The following is a 20,254-nucleotide window of genomic DNA, read 5'->3' on the forward strand; positions in this document are numbered from 1 at the left end:
AATCTCAGACAACTGATGTTTTAATCAAATGCGCTAACTAGTTTGGAAGAACCAAAGTAGCTAGAGATCAGTTATGAGGGTCAGAAGATCTTGCTGTCAAACTGTCAAATCAAAGGGTAGGAAGAACAGATCCATGTATTGCACACTGTTGTTTTTAGTGCAGGCGTACTAACGCAACGCCATTGCCATACAAACCATTGTAGATATTCAGTGAAATAAAAAGGCTCACAGGACACTTATCTGAAAAGAACAATAATCGGATTTGGACTGACAGCCTGAACAATGCCAATATCTGTTGAGGACTCATCAGCCCCATGAAAATCAACATTTCATCAATTCTTTTTTACTCAGTCTTGCTTCAACGGTCTCTTTCAAACACAAGAGGTTGTCATCAACACTGTGGTGGTTTTATCTCCTGATATCCGTCCCACACGCAAGTCCACGACAGTTGTGTGGTAAAATCTGAATGCCACCAATGAGTGTTCATAATAGCAGAAAACACTCATATCATCTTGAAAACCAGTTTGGATTGGACTGGATTGACTTTATTTACCCCACACTGGGGAAATTCCTTTGAAGCAGCAGCAATTTAACAGGATCCATAGGATCAGCAAAAAACAATATGTAACAATATAGACATTATAAAACTCTTTATAAAACTATATTGCACATAATCTGAAATATTGCACAACAGCAAAAACAAGCAATATTCACAGCATGTGTATGTCTCTGCAGTGAAATATTGTAAGTCTTCTAGCTGTGGGGAGAAAAGATCGACGGTAGCACTCCTTCTCACACCAGCTCACAAAGTCAGAGATGACCCCCCTGTATTCCTGCTCATTCTCCCCAGACAAACAGCCAATAATGCAGTGAGAACTTCTGCAGGTGACAGTGGTAGGAGTCAGATACGTACAGGGTGAACAGAAATGGGGAGAGTATTGTCCCTTGAGGCGCCCCCGTGTTGCAGACTTGTTTGACCTGTTGTGATGAAATGCTCTGAGGGTTGTTTTTCTCGTCTGCTCTCACTCATGTCCTCCCTTGTTTTGATGAACACTGGTATGTGGTGAAGTGGGAAGCATCGAGTGGATCTGAGACAGTCAGAGATCTGGCAAATAAAAACAAGTGGTTGTCAAATAATTTCCTCCAGCAAAATAATAACAACACTGAAATAATTAATTAATAGCCGTTTATTCTAGAATTCAGTTTAGTCAAGTCAAGTCACCTTTATTTGTATAGCGCTTGTAACAATACAGATTGTGTCAAAGCAACTGCACAGTATTTAAACAGCACCATAGCGTGTTAGTTACGCATTATTGTAAATAATCAATTTTCAGTTAAAGGCAGTTCATCAATGAATTCAGTGATTATCATCGTCCAGTTCAGTTCAAATAGTATACGATATCGCTGGAAAGTGTCCCCAACTAAGCAAGCCAGAGTTAAAGTTATTGTCATTTGTTTTTAAAGGGTTCAGTGATAAAGCCCTATATCTTACATTATAGATCTCATACTTGCTGTAAATCTACACTTAAACACCTCCCTGTTCTCTGGCGTTTTACAGGATTTATTTTATATTGTTGTATATTATTTATGTTTGTGTCTTGATTTACTTTGTTCAGCTTACACTATATTGCTTATATACTTAATGAACTTGTTGGACTACTTTAGTAATTTCCATGAGTACAAATCTCAATGTTAAGCACATAATGATATTCTAGAGGATTGAGTGTTTCTAATCTTATAGCAACAGTTTGGACATGACCCTCTTCTATTTGAACATGACAATGCCTCTGTGTATAAGGTTCAAAAGGAAAGGATTGATTCAGTCAGTGTGGAAGAACTTGACTGTTCTGCAGAAAGTAAAGTCCTAATCTCTTCTGAACACCTCTGGTGTGACTTTAAATGCAGACCTTGAGCCAAAAAGTTGCTTTATAAAATGCTTTATAAATAAAATGTTCTAGCAGTCAGCATGTCACTCATACTACACAAATTGAGCCAGTCTTTTTTTTTATTTATTTATTTATTTATTTTTTTGTCATGAAACATTGCAGAATGAATCACAAACTACTAAACAATAGAACCTGAATGAATCCTAACCGACACATAGTAAAGATTAAATAATGTAGTTATGATTTTTATTTTTCTCACACAATCACCTTTTAACACGGAAAGCATCGCTGTTCAATCAACAGTGACACGCATGTATAAATATCTTACATACACATGTTCAAAGCATATAGGCACAAATTTGTAAAACTAGTTCTAAGTTCAGCAGCGTTTCCTGAGAACAACCTTTCCTTTTAACTGACGAATCAGAGTTCAGATGACTCATTCTGGTTCTGCTAGAAGTGAAAGAGATTTCAGATCTGTTGTTCAACACGACAGTTCAGACGAAGCAGAAAGATCTACACATTTAATTTGAGGTGAGTGTTGGTTTTTCATTCATTGTTTGAGTGTCATCTTATGATGCGTCATTGATCCGTTTCTGCTTCTTTAATGCTGTGCTGAAGCTATTTTGATGGTTTTATTGAAGGCTGTTTATGTAGTGATCAAACAGATGATCAAGTGTGTCTCTGTCAGTCAATCACAGAACGCTGCTCATTCTTATATTGGTTGATTCTCAAACAGTTTCTTTTATCGTGAACTTTTCACTCTTCGAGAGAAACTTTCAATCAACAGCTTCATGCGTCTGCAGACAGTTTTGATGAAATACTGTGTCTGTATCAAGTGTGCTGCAAGAGTCCCGAGAAAAAGAAAAGTGAAGCCAATTGTTTTCGGTCACCCCCTGGTGGCCAGCTGCAGTATAAGTCATAAACCCAGCCCTCTCCATGTAATCTAATCTTGGACATGAGCCAAACTTAATAATCCAATTAAGCTTTACACACACACACACACACACACACACACACACACACACACACACACACACACACACATATATATATATATTACAAAGATGTTTTTCCATCGTGTGATTCATTTTTAAATGCAGATCTGTGAAATATGAGAATGAAACAGCTGCTTTCTGTAAACTCCAGGACCCGTATCCCTAAAGATTCTGAGAATCCTCTCAGAGAGCACCTAACTTTACCTGAAAATCCTATCTTAGTGAGGAGGTGTGGTTGACCCCGTTGCTAGGTATGAGTCATCATTTCAAAAGCCGTGATTGGTTGATCCTACAAGTTTGATGAAAATGAACTTTTGGTGATAATGAGCAAAGGATGTACCCTCAAATCAATAAACATAATTATACACTCTAATCTCATGCAGACTGTAATTGTAAATAATATTTCACATTCAAGAAAATATCTGGAAAATGAATAGTAAGCTGTGGGGGTTATAGCCTAACATTAGAATCTAAAATATGTGAAAACTTAAGCTCATTACTCCCTGTTCAATTAATGATTTGTGTCTTATTTGCTCATATTAATATCCTAGCTGGCATATTTTGTACTTTCACTCCCATATGGACCCCATTGAAAACAAGATGGCCTACAGTATCTCAAGGGGCTGTCCTTAATGAAGTAGAAATTGCAACGTTACAACTCAGTGTGGTCTTAGCGAGGGAAACACGGCTCAGCTTTTATCAATGTCTGTGATTGCTGGCTGGTCTATTTATGAAGGCTTGTTAACAAATATCCTACAAACACAGAAAATGGAGAAAAAAAGGAATTGCAAGCTGAACTGGACTGAGGAGCAAGGTTTGTTGCTGGCCCAGTTGGTGAACGAACATAAAGGTATGTTACGAGGAAAATTTGGCCCAACTGTCACTAGCCAAGGCAAGAGGCGCGCCTGGGACACAATATCCCAAACAATCAATGCCTATTAGGGGAACTCCTAAGCCACTAAAATATTATTGCAGCCATATAGCCTATGAATAAATAAAAATCTATATTTTAAATAAAGAAAATGTCAGGCCTGGAGAGCTAGTGTCCTGCAGACTTCAGTTCAACACCTGTCTGTAATGATCAAGAAACACAAACACCTTGGCTCAGGGATGGGCGACTTCGGTCCTGGAGGGCCATTGTCCTGAAGTGTTAGCTCCAACCCTAATCAAACACACCTGCCTCCAGCTTTCTAGTGATGTTGAAGACATCGATTGGCTTTTTCAGGTGTGTTTGATTAGGGTTGGCGCTAAACTCTGCCAACAGCTCTCCAGGAGCAGGGTTGGTGACCCCTGTTATATACACATAAATACATACACACATATTTCCATAATGTGAATGTGATGAAGATCTGATGTTGCAGAACTTCTGAAAGATCTTTTTTATTATATTTGGATGAGTACAGGTCTGTTCTGGCCTCTCTGAGCTTTGCTTTATAATATCGCTGGTCCTTGGTCATTGTACACTTGTTCAGTCGTTCCAACTCTTTGATCGGCTTTTCTTTCTCTTGCTCAGACGCTGTCAGTGTCTCTATTCTCCCCTGCTGTTTCCTCTTCTCTTCAGCAAATCTGGCCTCCAGTTCTCTCTGTAAGTTTCGTAATTTGTTCTCATACAGCTTCTTCAGTTCCTCTGGTTTAGTTTTCAGCATGTTCTCCACATCCTGGTAAGAGTCGCTAGTGTAATATTCAGCTCCATTAGCAGCGACTACAGCGTCTACTTTCAGCAGGAACTCCACAACCTGACTGCGATCCTCCATGTCTTTATTATTGAATATCCTCCTTCACAGCGATTCAGGATTTCTTTCAGAGCCTCGTTGTCTTTAGTGAATTCTTCAATAGGTTTGTCCAGTTGATTCCCATGAGTGAAGAGGATGACTGTGTGTTTATCTGCTTCTTCTCCAAATATGGCTCTGATCTTCTCCACCGAGAGTCTCTCTTCTTCAGTGAACGTGTCCAGTTTAATGACCAGGATGATGGTGAGAGGTGCAGCTGCCGTCATGTTTATACACTTCCTGGTCTTCAGTTTCAGAAGATCCTCCTCTGAAATGTCAGTGTGGGTACCAGCACATGTTGATATACCTGGAAATGAGAAAGCTGATCAAATGACAAAAGAAGCACTTAAATTGAACTCTCACAATCTTTAGCTGTTTTGCGCTATTTTCATGTTTGGGGTCTAAAAACTACATTGTGCTGATGTCAGAGTGTGTGACGTGGAAATGGACTCTAGACAGAGCCAGTGTTGGGGTTTACTTTGCCCATTTATTCATTAAAAGCTCTCCTGTCCCCATGTTGAGAGAAATTGTGAGTGAGATGTTACTTTAGTTCTGCAGAAACAGATACAGTACTGCTCAAAATGAATAAAAACTGTGAAATTCAATGCAAACCTGCAATAACTAAATGTTAAATAATACAAATATCCATTATGTATGTTAAGCTTGTGAAGGATGGCCACTGTTAGGAAACCTGTTGATCAGTCTACATAACGGTGATGTAAAATATGTATTTTAGGTGTGGAAATGACTGATGTTGAGTTTTGATATTTGGGATATGGTCACTGCGCTACTTTGGGGGATTTTTAACCCCCTCAAACCCAACATCCCCCATCTACATCCTGCCCCCACTGTCCTCTTAGTTTGAAAACTAAAATATGGTCACCCTACCTGAACAGATGAACAATCTTCTGTAACAAACTGATTGTTGTCCTGTTTTCAGGACAGGAACAGGAAGAGCAGCAGCAGCACAGCTCCACTTCTGATTGGTAATCAACACTGTACTGGTAAGACTATAACACTGCTGACCCCTAGTGGTTAGGGCTAGTACTGGAAAATACAAATACATCCTATCTCCACAGTATGGATCAAATCAGTTGAATTAATTGAGTTGCTGAATGTTAAAAACCAATGACTTATCCGTCTTTGCTGGACTGCCTTGTCAACATAAAGTGACTGTCAGATATGACAAAACTGAAATAATCAGTTTGTTCTATGATCCAGGTAAAGGTATTTTCATTTGTTTTAAAACTGTGAGGAGTTAGTTAGAATAGCTTCAGGATCCACTATTTGTCACACTGTAAAGAAAAAAAAACCCCATAAAACATGTTGAAATACATGGCAGCACAGTTTGCCTTTAATGGAAATAATGTTTAAAGATCATATTTTTAAAAAGCTGTCAATGACTGGCAGAAGTAGCTGCCAAATAAAGGCTAAATAAAGTGCTTTTGCTTTCGCATAGAAACTAGCAGCTTTTCACTGAATAAACCAACAGCATCAGCTAACCTTCAACATATTTTACACCAAACACTACTTTTGGGTTTAACTTTTTTAGTTTACCACGGGGAAAAAAAGCCATTTTATAAGAGAAGTCAGTGACTTTTTTGCAATAGGTGTGATTCAGCTTCCAGCACTTCCCAAACGGTGATTGAGTGTCGCACATCTCTGAAATTCAGTGACGTCAAGGCTGTAGTGTGATTGGTTAATAAGGAGTTAGCTGGTTTGCTTTCTCCAATAGTAATCAATACAGACCCTCTCATCTCCCCTTAGTAAGACAATCTCTAACAAAGCCTTCTTTCTAGGAGTATACGTTTGGGCGGCGTTATGCAAATATTCCCACAAAGGGTTAGTTGGTTACAGCCTCATTCACTATTCCCTCACTCATTCTTGAGAAGTACACAAAAGATTTAGTTTGATCTCAGAACAGTACGTCTGCTGTGCAACTGCCATTGTAACAAGATAACTTCTCAAAACTGTTAAACAATTAGTTGATTAAACATCTGAACAAATCATTTAAAAATGACCAGAACATGTATGATCTGGATACAAACTAACTGTATGCTGGTATAGATATGTTTTATCCAGTGTTATTTACTGCTGCTATATTTAATTTACTCGTTCATTTTCATAGAGTTGCTTATTTATTTCAGTAAAGTGTCTAACAGTGGAGTGATTAAAAAGCTTTTCTTCCTGTCCAACAGCAGCGAGTCGGTGAAGGACGATGGCATCTGTTGAGCAGCATAGTGACACACAAGATGAGCCGGAAGATAAAAAACACAAGGAAGGTAATGAAGAACAGAATATCAGTGATGGTGAAGTTGTCTGTCTTTATGCTGAAATGTAATGAATCTCTCTGTCTGTGTTCCAGTTCAGATGAGCAGCAGTGAAGTCTGTGTTAATATGAATGCTCAGGGGGGAGGAACTTCATATGCTCCTGTACTCAATAAAAACACCATCACAGGCCCAGTGACTTTCAACATCACCACTGCAGGACACGGTACTGTGACTGTAACTGAGACACTGCTTATTAGCCCGCAGTGAAATAATGCTGAGTGATTGTAAACCAGTTCTTATAAAAGTTGACCTAAGAATTAGATTCCTCTTCCTCATCAGTTCAGTAATAAATGTTTCTCAGTCCGTCTCAGTCATCAATGGTCTGCACAGATGTGTGAAGAACTGTCACATGAACACAATCGTGTCCTAAATCTTCAGTCTTTATTTCTTTCTTACTGTCTTACTCATTTACACAGTTGGAAATATCAAATATGGAATATAACCTTGAACCAAGAAAAGCAATAATGCTTCACTTGAAAAATAACTTCTCATAAAAATACACAGGAGGCTGTGTGACATTACTTCTATGGTGACTGAAGGAGAATAATAACAGGGAGATGAATCTCACAGTTCATTTATGGTCATATTGTTCTTACGCAGACATACTACAGTATTTTCATTTGTGTATCTGTGTATTTTGTCACACATTTTTACTTCTGTCTTTTCTCTCTCTCCGCACAGAGCCACAAAAAAAGACAGCAGAGAAAAACACAGAAGAACAAGGTGCAGTCTTATCAGTCGTATTCAAAACTATGTTGTTTTCATCATTTTTTTTTACTGCATAAGACACAGTTGTGACTGTATTACCAATTCTCTTTAAATCAAGTCATTTCAATTGGTGACCTTCTTTTAAATGCCTCTCGTTCAGCTGTTTCAGTCATGAAAGTGCAGCTCCTGTGTCTCTGAATGAGCAAACATCACATTCTCCAAAAACTGTTCTCCAGGCTTATGACTAAATTTAATAGACAATTAAATCTGACAACTGTCTTATAATTAGTAATTTCTTATGCTCAGATAGCATTAAAAAAGCTTATTTTTCAGCCTAGACCGGTTATTGCACAAACACAGTCCTGAGAGCATCTGTCCAGCTAGGAATGGTTTGGTTCTAAGAATGTTCCGGTAATGTTTTCAGCAGCAAGTCTTATGTTAGTTCCCATTTATTTAGGAGTATTCTCCTGAAAGGTAGAATAACATTCTCAAAACATTATACAAATGTTTCATGATTTATTTATTAGAACATTATCCACTAACATTTTAATAAAGATTTAAGTGGGAATCTTCCTATTGGACATTGGATGTGAACTGCATTACCAGCTTTACTTATTATAAACCAGATTGACTTTATTACTGTCATACATTTACACAAGTTTTTTACTGAGGTGAACAGAGGTTTAGATGTTGATGTCTGTTTGAAAGTAATAGTTTGGTTTATTCTCACTATTATGTTGATAAGTGTCTTTGGATGTTTGTTATGGCAAAAACAGTGAGAGAAAATGTGAACAGATGATTTGGTTTGCTTGCTAATGATTACTATCAGAAACTATCAGAATGTAGCGTTCTAATTATCTGTTCTCATCTAGTCTAATCTTTTTACAACGTTTCTAAAACGTTTTATTTTGGTTACATTATTTTTTTTTATTTAAACAAACGTTTTAAAAACATTTTTAAAACGTTGCACTACAACATTACCTAATTGCAACCAAAATGCAACGTTGTGGAAAGTTGTAAAAACGTTTTGTGTTTGCTGGGACAGCATTTTTATTATAAAATGCTCTCATCTGCACTAGTGTTTTCCAAACATTTCTCATCCACACTGAATCGTTAAAAAACTTTCAATTCTTCTTACCGCGCATGTGTAAAACCTCATAAAACCTCACTGAGCTGTTACTGACGAAACAGTCATAGTAAGTTGCAGTTCTTTTGGCATGATAATTTTATTTATGGAAATATCTTAATTTACTAACACATCCAGATTGCACTTTCAAAAAGCTCTATGTCATCGACAAAAATGCCATCTCAGTGTGGATGGAAGGACAAAATGGAGAGAAAAATGTGTTTTCAAACAAAAACATATTAGTGTGAACAAGGGCTGGGTATCATCAAGACATGATTACAGTCACACAGGCAAAAGTTCATTTAAGCAGGTCAACCCATGTTGTACAGCATCACATCCTGTTTAATGTGCTAGAAAACCATTATGTTAAGGAGTATGAATTGATAATGTACCAGTTATTAGTAATTATGATATGAAAAATTGTCAAAACTGTTTAATGTTTTTTCTCTTTTTTATTATAGAGCTGGAAAAATTTTTGAAAACTCACAAAACCAAAATGAAGAATAAAGCGAAATGTATTTTTGAGGGCAACAAAGATGACAGTTACACAGATCTGAAGGCTGTTTACACAGAACTGTTCATCACAGAGGGAGATATGAAAGATGTCAATCAGGAACATGAGATTCTGAAGATTGACGATGCTCTAAAGACCCAGAAAACACAGGACAAACCAATCAAATGTGAAGATATATTTAATGAACTGAGGAGAAAGAATGAGGAGAAGATAGCGCTGACCAAAGGAGTCGCTGGCATTGGGAAAACTGTTTCTGTGCACAAATTCATCCTGGACTGGGCAGAAGATGAAACCAGTCAGGATATAGACTGTGTGTTTCTGCTTCTATTCAGAGAGATCAACATGATTAAAGACAGAAAGATCAATCTCCATGAGTTTCTGATGAGATTTTATCCTGATTTGAAGGACCTGGAGAAATCACAGTTATATACAGAATCTAAACTTGCATTTATATTTGACGGACTTGATGAGAGTCGCCTGCGTCTGGATTTTGAAAGTAAGTCAGTGAACACTGTTGAGGAAAGATCATCTGTAGATGTGCTGTTCACAAATCTGGTCAAAGGGACTCTGCTTCCATCAGCTCTGGTCTGGGTGACATCACGACCAGCAGCAGCCAATCAGATTCCTCCTCGATGTGTAGGTTTGTTCACTGAGGTGCGAGGATTCACTGACAAACAGAAAGACGAGTACTTCAGAAAGAGAATCACAGATCAGACTCTGGCCGACAGAATCATCAAACACATTCACACGAATCGCAGTCTCTACATCATGTGCCACATTCCTGTGTTCTGCTGGATCACTGCCACAGTACTTCAGCATATTCTCATTCGGAGCAGTGAAGAGAACATCAGCACAACACTCACTGAAATGTACATCCACTTCCTGCTGATACAGATGAACATGAAGAACCAGAAGTATGAAGGAAAAAAACAAAGACAACGTACAAAGCTCCTGGAATCAAATAGAAAAATGATTCTGAAATTAGCCAAGCTAGCATTTCAACAGCTGAAGCAAGAAAACATTGTGTTTTATGAGGAAGATCTGAAAGCATGTGGTATTAATGTGAGTAAAGACACTGAGTTCACAGGAATGATCGCTGAGATCTTTAAGAAGGAAGATGGCCTTTATGAGACAAAGGTTTTCTGCTTTGTTCATCTGAGTGTTCAAGAGTTTCTCGCTGCAGTGCATGTGTTCCTCTGTTACCTGAACAAGAACAAGCAGGAGCTTCAGTTTTTCTTTGAAGATTCACAAACTACACCCAGAAAAAAACATAATTTCTTCTCTGGAAGAGAAATAGTCCAATTTCATGAGTTAACAAAGAGTGCCACTGATAAAGCAATGCAGAGTAAGAGAGGACATCTGGACCTTTTCCTGCGGTTTCTGATGGGAATTTCACTGGAGTCCAGTCAAAAGCTGCTCAAAGGCCTGATCAAACACACTAAAGACACCACAGAGAGCATCAGACAAACCACTGAATACATTAAACAACAACAACAAAATGAGGATATCAGAGATGAAGCTTTAGTCAACCTATTCTACTGCTTACTGGAGCTCAAAGATCATTCATTATTTGAGGAAATCCAGAGTTACATCAGTTCAGATGAACATCCAGGAAGAGATCTCTCCTCTTCAATGTGCACATTGCTGACTTATGTACTGCTGATGTCAGAGAAGGTTCTGGATGAGTTCAACCCAAAGAGGTTCACGTCAAAACCTTACAACTATGAGAGACTCATTCCAGCTGTGAGATGCTGCAGAAAAGCCCTGTGAGTAATGTCTTCTGTCTTCTGTCTGGTTTGACATTCACATTTGCTGAATCACTGTTCAAATATGTGGAGGACTAGTTATGGGAAAATTTTAGACTCAAATTGATTAATAGATTCACTCACATTTATCCATGTACTGCATTCATTTTATGCATGTATCTTACTAACCACAAACAAATGCCTTTCAATTGGAGTCAGTGTAATTCTGGATTAAATGATCGTGCAGCCATTTGTACAAACACAGACATGCTTGCAAATTAAAATGTTCTGTTCTGCATTAATATATCATAAATTACTCATGCAAAAAGGATTCTGTGCATTTGTGGATCAGGTGACACACGTGCATTTATTGACGTCTTGTTCGAGTCAATCTTGTTCAGTTCATTTTCACAGTTTACAGCATTTCACACATGAACTAGGCCCAGTGTGATTCATTAACGTGAACAAGATTTGGGAAAAAAAAAGACACCTTTGTGTGTCTGCAGAGTTAAGAATTACATTCATGTGCAGCATTTTGTTAAAACAGAGACATATTTGTAAATACAAATGTTATAGTTTGTATTAAAGTATCATAATTTGTACATGTAGCCATTGAAATGTGCATTTATGGATCAAGTGACACAAAAGCATTTATTCACATCTTTTCTGAGTCAACTGTATTTGATTCATTTTAATTTTGAGACTCTTTATCCTTGTTCAATCCACACACAGCTCACGATCCACATGTGACGGGAAGAATGAGAGTAGGAAGCAAATGCAAGTGAAACACAAATATTTATTAAAGACAGATGAAGTGAACACAAAACTCCGTGGTGATGATGTCTCTCGGCTGGGTGGTGCAGGGGCTTGATGGCTGGTGATGAAGTGGCGTGAATGTCCCGTGATGAAATACAAATCCAGTGACGATCAACGACAAAATACACAATCCACAATGAACAAGACCAAGACAAACCAACGAACCAGTCAAACATCCAGATCAACTATCAGACAAGGAAGAAGAGAATGAGGTGAGTATATGTAGCTGACGGTAATGTGTGACACCTGGTGCGGGGACTGATTAGCAGCTGAATCGAATGAGCATGACGTAACCACATGAAAGACACCAAATCACGAGACCTGAGAACACAGCCGATCCATGCACTGTGACAGTACCCCCTCTCCTAGGAACGTCCCCTGACGTTCCCAGCCTCCTGTACCTGTTGATTGAAATCATCAATAAGGGAGTGATCCAGAATGTCTCTAGCATGTACCCAAATTCTCTCCTCCGGACCGTAACCTTCCCATTCAACCAAGTACTGGAATCCGCGTCCCCTCCGCCTAGAGTCCAGAATACGGTTAACCGATTAGGTGGGTTCCCCGTCTACGAGCCGCGGCGGTGGGGGAACCGGGACAGACGGATTAATGCGAGCAAAAAATACGGGTTTAATTTTTGACACATGGAACACGGGATGAATTCTCCTGTACGCTGGAGGGAGGTTGAGGCGGACTGCCACCGGACTAATGATTTTGGTGACAGAAAACGGGCCAATAAATTTGGGAGCAAGTTTATTCGAAACGGATCGGAGAGAAATGTTCTTGGTAGAAAGCCACACTTTTGAACCTGGCGATCGGCTTTGGCCTTGGTGCACGCTCCCACCTGGACCAGAGTCTCACGGGCTCTGGACCATTTGCGACGGCACCTCTGGATGAAGGCATGAACGGAGGAGACCGCGACTTCGGATTCCAGACTGGGAAAAATTGGTGGCTGGTACCCTACACTACATTCAACTGGGGATGGGCCCCTGGCTGATACTGGTAAGGAATTGTGTGCGTACTCCACCATTGACAGCTGCTGACTCCAGGAGGAAGGCTTTCTAGCGACCATACATCGTAGCGTTCTTTCCAAATCCTGGTTGACTCTCTCAGTTTGCCCAATGCTTTGAGGATGGAACCCCGAAGAGAAACTAACAGTAGCACCCAGAAGTTTACAAAACTCTCGCCAAAATTTGGGCACGAACTGGGGTTTTCTGTCAGAGACCATGTCTGTCGGGAGGCCATGTAACCGAAAGACGTGGTCAACGACCGCCACCGCTGTCTCCTTGGCTGAAGGTAATTTGGGCAAGGGGATGAAATGAACCGCCTTCGAGAACCGGTCCACCACGGTCAAAACTACCGTGTTACCCTGGGAGGGTGGGAGGGCGGTAACAAAATCTAGCGCTATGTGAGACCAGGGTCTCGAAGGGATTGGCAGCGGTTGTAGGAGCCCATCTGGAGGTCTGTTAGAAGTCTTACCAGTGGCGCAAACTGAGCAAGCCAATACAAAACTGCGAACTTCACGAGCCATGAATGGCCACCAAAATCTTTGCTTGACCAAATGTAAGGTGCGACTTACCCCTGGATGACATGCTGCATTGGAAAAATGACCCCATCGTATCACTTCGGACCGAAGACTTTCTGGCACAAACAAACGGTTAGGTGGGCAACCGGCCGGAGGTGTTACCCCATGTAAGGCTGTTTTAACCTTCGATTCGACCTCCCAACTGAGAGTAGAAACAATAAGTGTCTCGGAAAAAATACTCTCGGGAGTGGACGGGCGATCGGAGTGGTCAAAAATCCGAGATAAAGAATCGGGCCAGACATTTTTGGAACCCGGGCGGTACGAAAGAGTAAAGTCAAAACGTCCGAAAAATAGTGCCCACCGAGCCTGCCTAGAGTTCAGTCTTTTAGCGGTTCTAATGTATTCTAGGTTCTTATGGTCGGTCCAAACTATGAAGGGTACCCCCGATCCCTCCAACCAATGGCGCCATTCTTCCAATGCTAGCTTGACTGCCAATAGCTCTCTGTTACCAATATCGTAATTTGATTCAGCTGGCGACATACGATGAGAGAAAAACGCGCAGGGATGCATCTTGTGGTCTGAGGGTGAGCGCTGGGAAAGCACTGCACCTACCCCCACCTCTGATGCGTCGAGCTCTACCACGAACTGACGTGATGGATCAGGGGTAACAAGGATGGGAGCCGAAACGAAGCGGCGCTTAAGGTTGGCAAATGCAGCTTCCGCTGCGCCTGACCACCTGAACACCGTTCTGGGAGAGATCAAGGCAGTTAGAGGCGCGGCTAGTTGGCTGTAATTGCGAATAAAACGCCGTTAAAAATTGGCGAAACCCAGAAACCTCTGTAGGGCCTTACGGGAATCTGGGCTTGGCCATTCTACCACAGCCTTGATCTTCCTGGGATCCATGCGCATACCCTCTGCCGACACGATGTACCCTAGAAAAGGAACAGACTGTGCATGAAAATCGCATTTCTCCGCCTTGACAAAAAGCCCATTCTCTAGCAGCCTCTGAAGCACTCGTCTGACGTGTTGAACATGTTCCTGTAGAGAAGAAGAAAAAATCAATATGTCGTCCAGGTAGACATATATGAACTGATCAACCATGTCTCTCAACACGTCATTAACGAGTGCCTGGAAGACACCTGGGGAGTTGGACAAACCGAAGGGCATGACCAAGTACTCAAAGTACCCCCTCGGGGTATTAAAGGCGGTCTTCCATGCATCCCCCCTCCTGGTGCGAACCAAATGATAAGTGTTTCTTCAGTCCAATTTAGTGAAGATAGACACTCCCTGCAACCTCTCGAAAGCTGAAGATATCAACGGCAAAGGGTAGGTATTTTTTACCGTGATATTATTCAGCCCCCGGTAATCAATAAAAGGTCGCAGAGACCCATCTTTCTTCCCCACAAAAAAGAACCCCGCCCCCGCTGGAGAAGAGGAGGGTCGAATGAACCCGGCTGCTAGAGAATCAGAAATGTATTTCTCCATAGTCTCTCTCTCAGGAATACAAAATGAGTATAATTTGCCCTTAGGCGGAGACGTACCTGGCAGTAAATCTATAGCACAATCATAGGGACGGTGAGGAGGGAGAAAAGCAGCCCGAGACTTACTGAACACTTCCTTCAGATCGAGGTACTCCGCAGGCACGTTACACAGATTCGCCGCCTTCTCCTGAAACACAGAATCAGATACAGACAGACAGGCAGACACAAGACAAGACTCATGACACTTGATGCTCCACTCAGCTGCCAATGAATCAGGGGGTTGTGTTTGATGAGCCATGGATGTCCTAATACAACGGGTGCATGGGGTGAGTCCAGAATGTAGAAGGAGATACTCTCACGGTGATTACCTGACACCGTGAGAGTGATGGGTTCCGTGATGGTGGGAAGGGTCTGGCCATTGAGTGTGTGGACTGCTATAGAATTAGTGAGGGGGAGGAGGGGAACATGATTCTGATGAGCAAACAAAAAATCCATAAAGTTACCTTCAGCCCCCTAATCCAGCAGTGCAGTGCAGTGAAGGTCCAGACGTTGCCATCTAAGCCTAACCGGGAGGAGCGTGGAGGTAGATCCCGACGAGGACTTGATAGCGGAGATCCCACCCGACAGTAGCCCCATTTTTACTGCCGGGCTGGCGCTTTTACTGGGCAGCTAAAGGCGAAATGCCCTGCCACCCCGCAGTACAGGCAAAGGCCTTGAGATCTCCGCCTCCCCTCCACAATCGAAAAGTCCGAGACAGATCTCTCCCCCTGTCTGAGATCCGTCAATCTCCGCGCGGCCTCCCTCCCAGTCCCAAACACCCGCTTCATGAGGCGGAGAGCGCCGAGAACGAGGCACAACACGGATCTTGGTTTTCCCATACCGCCTTGCCCCAAAGTGCCGCCTTCCCCGTTAACAGGGTGAGCGCGAACGCCACCTTGCTTTTCTCACTAGGAAAAGTGCGTGGTTGAAGGGAAAAATGCATGGAGCATCTAGTGAGGAAAGCCCGGCAGAAGTTCAGCTCACAGCTGTAAAGCTCCTTTGGGGGAAGGCGGGGCTCGGGTTACTGAGCAGCCCCGGATGGTTCAGGATGGGCGGGCGGCATGGGTGGTGGGGTTGGCGCAGTGGGGAGTTGCCAGTGTTGCATCCGCTGGGTTAGCTCGGACACCTGCGCCACGAGAACTCGGATCGCAGTTCCTGTATTCCCCGAGCTCTTCTCCGGGGTCTCCAGCTGAGAGATGCAGGAACGTAAAGCTTCCTCAGCCGTGAGTGGGGTGGAGCCTGCTGCTTCTATGATGTGGTCTGATAGTTCTGTGACGGGAAGAATGAGAGTAGGAAGCAAATGCAAGTGAAACACGAATATTTATTAAAGACAGATGAAGTGAACACAAAACTCCGTGGTGATGATGTCTCTCGGCTGGGTGGTGCAGGGGCTTGATGGCTGGTGATGAAGTGGCGTGAATGTCCCGTGATGAAATACAAATCCAGTGACGATCAACGACAAAATACACAATCCACAATGAACAAGACCAAGACAAACCAACGAACCAGTCAAACATCCAGATCAACTATCAGACAAGGAAGAAGAGAATGAGGTGAGTATATGTAGCTGACGGTAATGTGTGACACCTGGTGCGGGGACTGATTAGCAGCTGAATCGAATGAGCATGACGTAACCACATGAAAGACACCAAATCACGAGACCTGAGAACACAGCCGATCCATGCACCGTGACACCACATGCATCTGAGCAGAAGAAAATCAGCAAGCACTAGATGATACTATAGCTCCAGTCACATGTGCGTGACCATTGCGTACGGTTTAATGAACGTTATATTGTGTTTTCTTTGTTTCTTTTTGGTTGGGCTATCCTCCTCTGTCCATAGAAATATAATACAGACATTTTGGTAACACTTTCTATGAAGCCCCTATTTATAACACATTATAGGGGTATTTCTAAGGCATTATAATAAATGCATAATGCATTATAAGAAACCTTATAATATGTTATACCATCTCATGAATAATCATAACAACAATTATAATACATTATAATACTTGAGTATTTGAGGTTATAACTTTTAAGATTATGATCATTTATAACACACAATGAACGGCATATTAAATCTTCTTAATTTATAATGGACTATATCATATTACATTTATTTTTTACATTATATTACGTTTTATTTTGATGGTCCCCTAAGTCTATTGACTATAAGCTTAAACTTTCTAACTACATGCCAACTAACACTCCTTAGAGTATTAGTAGGCTTAGGTTATGGTTGGGCTAGGTAGAATGTTCATGTACTTGCAAAGTTACTATAATATAACATAATAGTTTGTCTTTTGGGGAAACATCGAAATTTAGTGTTAGCATATATTCAGCATAATAATAATTACTGCTAGCTGACATGCAGTTGCAGAGTTCCTTTTCAAAAGCTGTCTGAAGAGTACCATCAAAATCATCAAACTGTAAATATTACACATTTATCTAAACTGATACCTGATCTTAGGGTTCTTTGGGAAATATTTGTATAATTACTTATAAGTGGTCTTTGTATGCTTTAAGTAAAGTGACATGAGAAACATGGCAAGATATGAGACTTATAATATGTTATAACTATGAGGAGGTAATCATTCTCTTAAAAGCTATAACCACAAAAAAAGTACAAATTATAATACATTAAAACTGTTCTTATGAATACTCATGAGAAGATATAACATATTATAAGGTTTTTTATAATGCATTATGCATTCATTATAATGCCTTAAGAATACCCTTATAGTGTATTATAAATACGGGCTTCATAGAAAGTGTTACCGACATTTTATTGAACTTGTTATAAGACATAATAGCTTATAGCCTTTTAATTTTGCCAAACAACAAGCTTTTATAGTAGCTCATTTAAACTATTAGTAATTGCACGTTTATATTAAATGAATTATACTATATTAAGGTTTTTTAATCTATCTGTTTTCTTTTTATTTAATATATAATTTATATATTAAAAAACCTTTGTACATGTACTACGTTAGGCTGAGACTTGTTATAGCATTTGCATGTTATTTGCTCATTTGTTGATATTGATTGCTTCCTTTGTGTTCTTTTGTAAGTCGCTTTGGATAAAATCTGCTAAATGTAAACCAATGAGCCTTTTCTAGAATAGCTTTTTCCAGTGGACACATAAAGCATGCTAGCTAAAGGAATGACAATGAATGTCTAGAGAAATAATAGCTAGAACATATTTCATTTACTTATGGGCAACAAATCTCTCCTTACCTAACCCTAAACTATTTAAAAAATAGATATTGTCTTTTGTCTGTCTTTTTCCTATCAGTTTTTTTTATATATAATTTAAAAAAAAAAAAACTCACTAGCTTGCTGTATTCTTTTTTTATTCTGTTTTCTTATTTGTTATATAATAATAAAAAACTTCCCACGTATATACTGCATTAAGCTAACTGAGACTTGTCATAGCACTTATTGCTCTTTTGTTGAATCTGATTGCTTACATTTGTCTGCATTTTTAAGTAGCTTTGGATAAAAGCATTTACAAAATGACTAAAACTAAATGTAATGTAAATGTAAGCCCATTAATGCATTATTATTAAAAACTTCAGTGTTTATTATTAAAACACTGAAGACGCTTTTTACCTCGGTCCAACGAGATGAAATGAACATGATATGACTTTATTCTCAGCATTTGATTTAGACTTACCTTCAAATTTTTGCTTTTTTCTTGAAACACAGCGACTTTATTCTCAAAATTCGTTTATTTTATTCTCAACATTTTATTGCAAAATTTTTCTAGATAATATTTAATCTCACATTATAATGACTTAATTCTGGAGATGTTTTTTTTATTGTTTAGTGCTATAATCCTTTTTCCAAATGTTTCAAATTCACAATGTTGGCTATTTGAATTTTATTGCTACAATATATTATTTCTTATGCTCCCCAGGCTTAAATAATTAAAAAAAAACAAAAAAAAACTTCTTCACATTGGCAAATACGTATGTGCTTGTACGATGAGCTATTTTAATTAAGCACTAGATGTATCTGGGCTATTATATGTTTGGTTGACTATGTTTTAGTTAATGAACAAGCTGCAATGTTTGCAATGCAGTGCATGTGTTACGGTTGGATGGAGATAGCACAGGGCAACGACCTGCAAACAAAGCTTCTTTATTATAATCCAACAATATCCAACCGGGAAGAAAGACAAGCACACCAACATAACGTTATTACCGGACAACAAGACACAGAACTGAACCAAACTGATAAAAGGACACTGATTAACACAGACAGGTGAATACAATGACGCTGAATGGGGAGAAACCAAAGCAAACAGAACAACGGAGGAGACAAAGGGAGAGACCAAAGCACACTGACTGACAGAACTGTGACAGCAAGGCGACGGTGCGATTAAACAGTGTAAATTAAATATGCCATAATTTTTTTTGTCATATAGATCACTTAAAACTGTAAAGGGTCTTTTATTTTTGTAGGCTACACTTACAATAGCAACAAAACTTGAGGTTTTGAAAAATAAAGCTGCTCTTTCTGCTGTCTCTGTCGAACTGGAACGCAGAACAAAAATGACGGGAAGCTCAGGGATAATTCGAGGACATGAGAAATACAGCTATCTATAGGAAGCTTGAAATGTCTACTTCGAAAGAACCAAATACAAACACTATCTCATTGAAAGGTGCATTTCTCTTGTACTGCGGAGATCATTATAAACAAATTTATCTTTGCAATCAACACTGACTGAGAAAACACTTTAGTAAATAGTAAATAAAGTAAATAAAATATATTCTAGCTATTATTCCTGTCATTCCTTTAGCCAGCAAGGTTTATGTGTCCACTTGAGAATAGACTATGTACTATAGCCTATAAAAGGCTCATTGGTTTAAAGGTGCAGTGTGTAGATTTTTGCGGCATCTAGCGGTGAAGTTTTGAATTGCAACCTGATTGCAACCAACGGCTCCGTCCACCGCTCACCCCTCCCTTTACAGAAACTACGGCAACCGACACGCGATTAAGATGTCGTCGTTTCAGACAGCAAAGAATAATCTTTCTTTTAAAACGTAAATAAGGGAATTATATTTACTTGATAATTCAATAAAACGATGTTATTGTGAATATTGCAGTTACTTGTTCATCATTGTGTCAGTGTTTTTTCCCAAGAACAGCAGTGATGAAACGCGATCTGTAGAGCAGTTTGACCGTTCAGGGCTACAGTAGAAACATAACGGCGGCTTCCATGTGGGGGGACCCGCGGTCTATGTAGATATAAACTGGTAATTGTACGGTAATAAAAACATAATGGTTAATTAAGTAAGGTCTTTATTCAC

At 39.9% G+C, this 20,254-nt stretch overlaps 1 protein-coding gene and 1 pseudogene across 1 annotated transcript; one reads left to right on the forward strand and one right to left on the reverse strand.

Annotated features, from left to right (window-relative positions):
* Window positions 1-391: 391 nt before the first annotated feature.
* Window positions 392-6,535, reverse strand: LOC141319991 (GTPase IMAP family member 4-like; annotated as a pseudogene).
* A 336-nt stretch (window positions 6,536-6,871) lies between these two features.
* LOC141320007 (protein NLRC3-like) lies at window positions 6,872-11,102 on the forward strand. Its single transcript, XM_073833284.1, has 3 exons — window positions 6,872-6,935; window positions 7,019-7,147; window positions 9,280-11,102. The coding sequence occupies exons 1-3, from the start codon at window positions 6,872-6,874 to the stop codon at window positions 11,100-11,102; spliced, it is 2,016 nt and encodes a 671-aa protein (XP_073689385.1).
* The last annotated feature ends 9,152 nt before the right edge of the window (window positions 11,103-20,254 follow it).

Source organism: Garra rufa, chromosome 1 (assembly GCF_049309525.1).
Source record: "Garra rufa chromosome 1, GarRuf1.0, whole genome shotgun sequence".
NCBI lineage: Eukaryota > Metazoa > Chordata > Actinopteri > Cypriniformes > Cyprinidae > Garra > Garra rufa.

Coding starts and splice junctions, on each gene's coding strand:
- LOC141320007 (XM_073833284.1), top strand. CDS start 6,872: ATGGCATCTGTTGAGCAGCATAGTGACACACAAGATGAGCCGGAAGAT. Junction 6,936..7,018: donor AGATAAAAAACACAAGGAAG/GTAATGAAGAAC, acceptor TCTGTGTTCCAG/TTCAGATGAGCAGCAGTGAA. Junction 7,148..9,279: donor CATCACCACTGCAGGACACG/GTACTGTGACTG, acceptor TTTTTATTATAG/AGCTGGAAAAATTTTTGAAA.